We start from the raw sequence: 3,657 nt of genomic DNA, 5'->3' as shown, positions 1-3,657 counted from the left end.
CCTCCTCAGCAGCACTAAGGATGTCAGACTGCAGCTTAGGCCTGCTCCCCGCTGGCAAGTGGACATCCCCCGAGGGCTCCCGGGCTGCCAGAGGGATGTCTGATTGCCAGTTTAGGCCCAATCCCCCGGGAGCAGGCCTAAGCCAGCAGGTGGTCATCCCCTGATGGGTCCCAGACTGCGAGAGGGCACAGGCCGGGCTGAGGGGACCCCCCCCCCACCAAGTGCACAAATTTTTGTGCACTGGGCCTCTAGTATATCTATAAAAGCCCAGAGACCGGAAAGGCAGCACAACCAGGACAAACAGTGGCTATGACGTGCACTGTGGCAGCCAACCAGCCTGATCCAGGCCCTAATTGCAACCCCTCCTTGGCAGACCAAGCCCCCAGTCGGCCCCCAACACCTGAATTAGGGGTAGGGCCAGCCACCAAACGCCCGCGGCCCCTCCCTCCCAAGGGCCTGGCCGGATAAGCCCCCATTGGGGTGAGCAAGCCAGACCCCACCCATGCATGAATTCATGCACTGGGCCTCTAGTATTTTTATAATGTTATAAATAAAAGACAGCTGGTAGAGATCAAGTATAGCAAAGTCGAGACCTAATATTCCTCCTTTAAACTTTATTTCCTTCTTTTTTCCCTTCAATTCTTTCTTATTTTCCTTCCTTCTCTAACTCCTCCCTTCCTTCTTCCCTTTGTTTTTCTTTGGTATTGTCTATTATTCTTTCTGGCTGGCAACATATAAGAAAACTATCCTATCTAATAAAGAGGTAATATGCAAATTGGCTATCACTCCAACACACAAGATGGCCACCCCCATGTGGTCACAAGATGGCCTGCAGGAGGGGGCAGTTGGGGGCGATCAGGCCTGCAGGGGAGGAGAGTAGGGGGGGAACCAGGCCTGCAGGGGAGGGCAGTTGGGAGCAATCAGGCCTGCAGGGGAGGGCAGTTAGGGGACCAGGCTGGGGCAAGGGAGGGAAGTTAGGGGTGACTGGGCCAGCAGGGGAGGACAGTTAGGGATGACCAGGCCTGCAGGGAAGGGCAGTTGGGGGCAACCAGGCCTGCAGAGGATCGGGCCTAAATGGGCAGTCGGACATCCCTCAAGGGGTCCCAGATTGGAGAGGGTGCAGGCTGGGCTGAGAGACACCCTCCCCCCCCCAAGTGCACAAATTTCATGCACTGGGCCTCTAGTGTGATTAATAATTAAATATTATAAGTGAAGCTAGTAATATTAGATCATGTGCACGAATTTCGTGTACCAGGCCTCTAGTATTGGTATATAATAGCCATTATCTTACATGCAACTTTTTCAAGTTTCAGTAGCAAACATATTCGTTTAGGTACAGGGAAATTAGATAGAACTGCAGTATAGGAAAACTTGTCATGGAACCACTTGGCAAGATTATTTGGTTCCTTTTTTAACATATATGTCTACTTTTCACCTTGAACTATAATAGGGAAATGCCTAGAACTGTGCCTGCTACAAAGCAAGTAGAGCAAGAGTAAGTAAAGTTTTACAAAAGAATTTTAATTTAAATACATAGAAGAGTGCTTTCTACAGAACCACATCATTTTTAATGTTCTTGCATTTACACTGTGTTCCATCTTGTCCTTTATCATCAGATAGATTTTTTCCCATCTCTTTTCTTTTGAAGCCATTTTCTTGCTTTTTTGGTAAATGATAAGCCATTTTTTTCTCTAAAAGGGTGTGTTTCTAAAACATTAAATAAAATATATTGGTTAGCATCAATTTGCTATTTAAAAATGCAAAACAAATCCTATATAATACAAGTGTAGTATGCATTGTCTCCTCGACCGGGAGTTCGTCTGGGAGTTTGACCAGGGGGCAGGGCCAGCCAGGGGAAGGGAGGGAGGCCCTGGGGAGGGAGGCCCCAGCTTGCAGCATGGCAGTGGTGGCAGGCGGCTGGGGGAAGTGAGGAAGTACCTGGCTGGCAGCCATTACGGATCCTACCAGAGCACAAATTTTGTGCACTGGGCCACTAGTATTTATAGTATGATAGTATAAGATTAAAAATAGCACCAGAGTAAGTGGATGCTGGACAGATATGATAGTATATTGGAAATGAATGGTCATTCATGACTTGTAAGGTTACTCTGAGTACAAATCTGGGAGGGTTATATATTAAGCGTTAAATTTCCATTTGTGGTCAAACATGATAAATATACATATTTAACACATAGATGCAATTTACTTCACTACACATATTCAAGGAACTAGTCCAGTTTCAGATTAGAAAGGGCCTCTTAATCCATAGCTGTCCTGGGAAGCTGAGGGCATTTCTAAATCACCTTCAATTGCAGGATGTCTGAGTGACTTAACCACAGTCATGCAGGCTGACCATAGGTAAACATGACATAATACATGAAATGTGACTTCCCTTTGTGAATCTTGGGGCTAATATTGATCCTGAATGTACCAGAAAGGATAGGATTGCACAGAGCAAGAACCCCAGATCTCCTCAGAGGGCTCCCTAGCATAGTCAGCAAGAGACTGGATCAGTACATGCATGTGAAAAACTATCCAAGGCCACAGAAAGGCCCATCCTAAAGGATTAGGGAGAACAGCGCTCCTCACCCACCTGTCATGTGTATCCTCAACAGCCACTCTGGAAACATGTTATTCACAGAGCATTGGATAGAGTATTAAAATAGGTATTGTCTCAGTAGTGGGGAACAACTAGTCCCAGATTAAACATGGTTCTGGCTCCATCTAACAAATTTTAAAAAGCAAGTCTTATAGCAAACTGTTCCTAAATAAATTATCTACATCCAAGGAAAAAGCTAAAAACATTTATAGGAAAATAAAAGTACTCAGCACTCAAAAAAGTAACATTCATTATATCTGGCAACCAATCAAAAACTACTCGGCATATAAAGAAGCAGGGAGATATGACCCTTAAAATGACTAAATCAATCAAAATTGACCCAGAAATGACACAAACGTTAGAATTAAAGAAAATAACATTAACATGGATAACATAATTGCATTCCACATGTTCACAAAGCAGAGACATGAAAGATATAAAAAGGCCAAAATAAAAAATTTTAAATATGTGAAACAGTAATACAATGGATACATTAAAAAAAAGCACAGTAGACAATTCCAAAGAAGAGATTAATTAATTCCTGTTGAGGAACAGAAACCATCCAAAGGAAAAAAACTAAGAGAAACAAAATGACAAAATGAAGAGTATCAGTGAGATGTGGGACAACACCAAGCAGCCTAATATGTCTGTAGAGAGGAGAGAGGGGGAAAGAAGTATTTGATAATAATGTTTATTATCACTGCTTCTATTCTACATTATAGTGGAGGTTCTAGTCAAGGGTGGGCAACCCCTGGCACATGTGCCAAACATGGCACGCCAGTAACTTTTGCTGGCACACGAAACCCTCTCTTATAATCTTCCATTTACAATTTTTGTGAACATTTGAATGACTTAAATGTTAAATTACAAGGAACTGGCAAGACATTTGATGTTACGTTTGGTTACATAAAGGCTTTTGAAAAGAAACTGGAAGTCTTTAAGAGGGATGTGGATGGTGAGAGATTTAGTTATTTCCCAAACCTCAAGAGGCACATCAAAGACCTCCCAAAAGATGACAGAACAGACTGCCAAAGCCTTCAAAAGCTGTTTTTAAACAT

The 3,657-nt window shown here is 43.5% G+C and overlaps 1 protein-coding gene across 1 annotated transcript in view; it reads right to left on the bottom strand.

Annotated features, from left to right (window-relative positions):
* Positions 1 to 1,500: 1,500 nt before the first annotated feature.
* Positions 1,501 to 3,657, bottom strand: part of LOC102240254 (fibrous sheath-interacting protein 2) — a 39,002-nt gene continuing 36,845 nt past the window's right edge. Inside the window, exon 8 of the mRNA XM_005876031.2 lies at positions 1,501 to 1,707. Coding sequence (XP_005876093.2) covers positions 1,549 to 1,707 — 159 coding nt within the window. The 3' untranslated portion in view covers positions 1,501 to 1,548. The remainder of the gene's footprint in view (positions 1,708 to 3,657) is intronic.

Source organism: Myotis brandtii, unplaced genomic scaffold (assembly GCF_000412655.1).
Source record: "Myotis brandtii unplaced genomic scaffold, ASM41265v1 scaffold479, whole genome shotgun sequence".
In the NCBI taxonomy this organism is placed as follows: domain Eukaryota; kingdom Metazoa; phylum Chordata; class Mammalia; order Chiroptera; family Vespertilionidae; genus Myotis; species Myotis brandtii.
The sequence above is the reverse complement of the archived record's forward strand: the minus strand, read 5'-3'. Positions and strand labels throughout refer to the sequence as shown.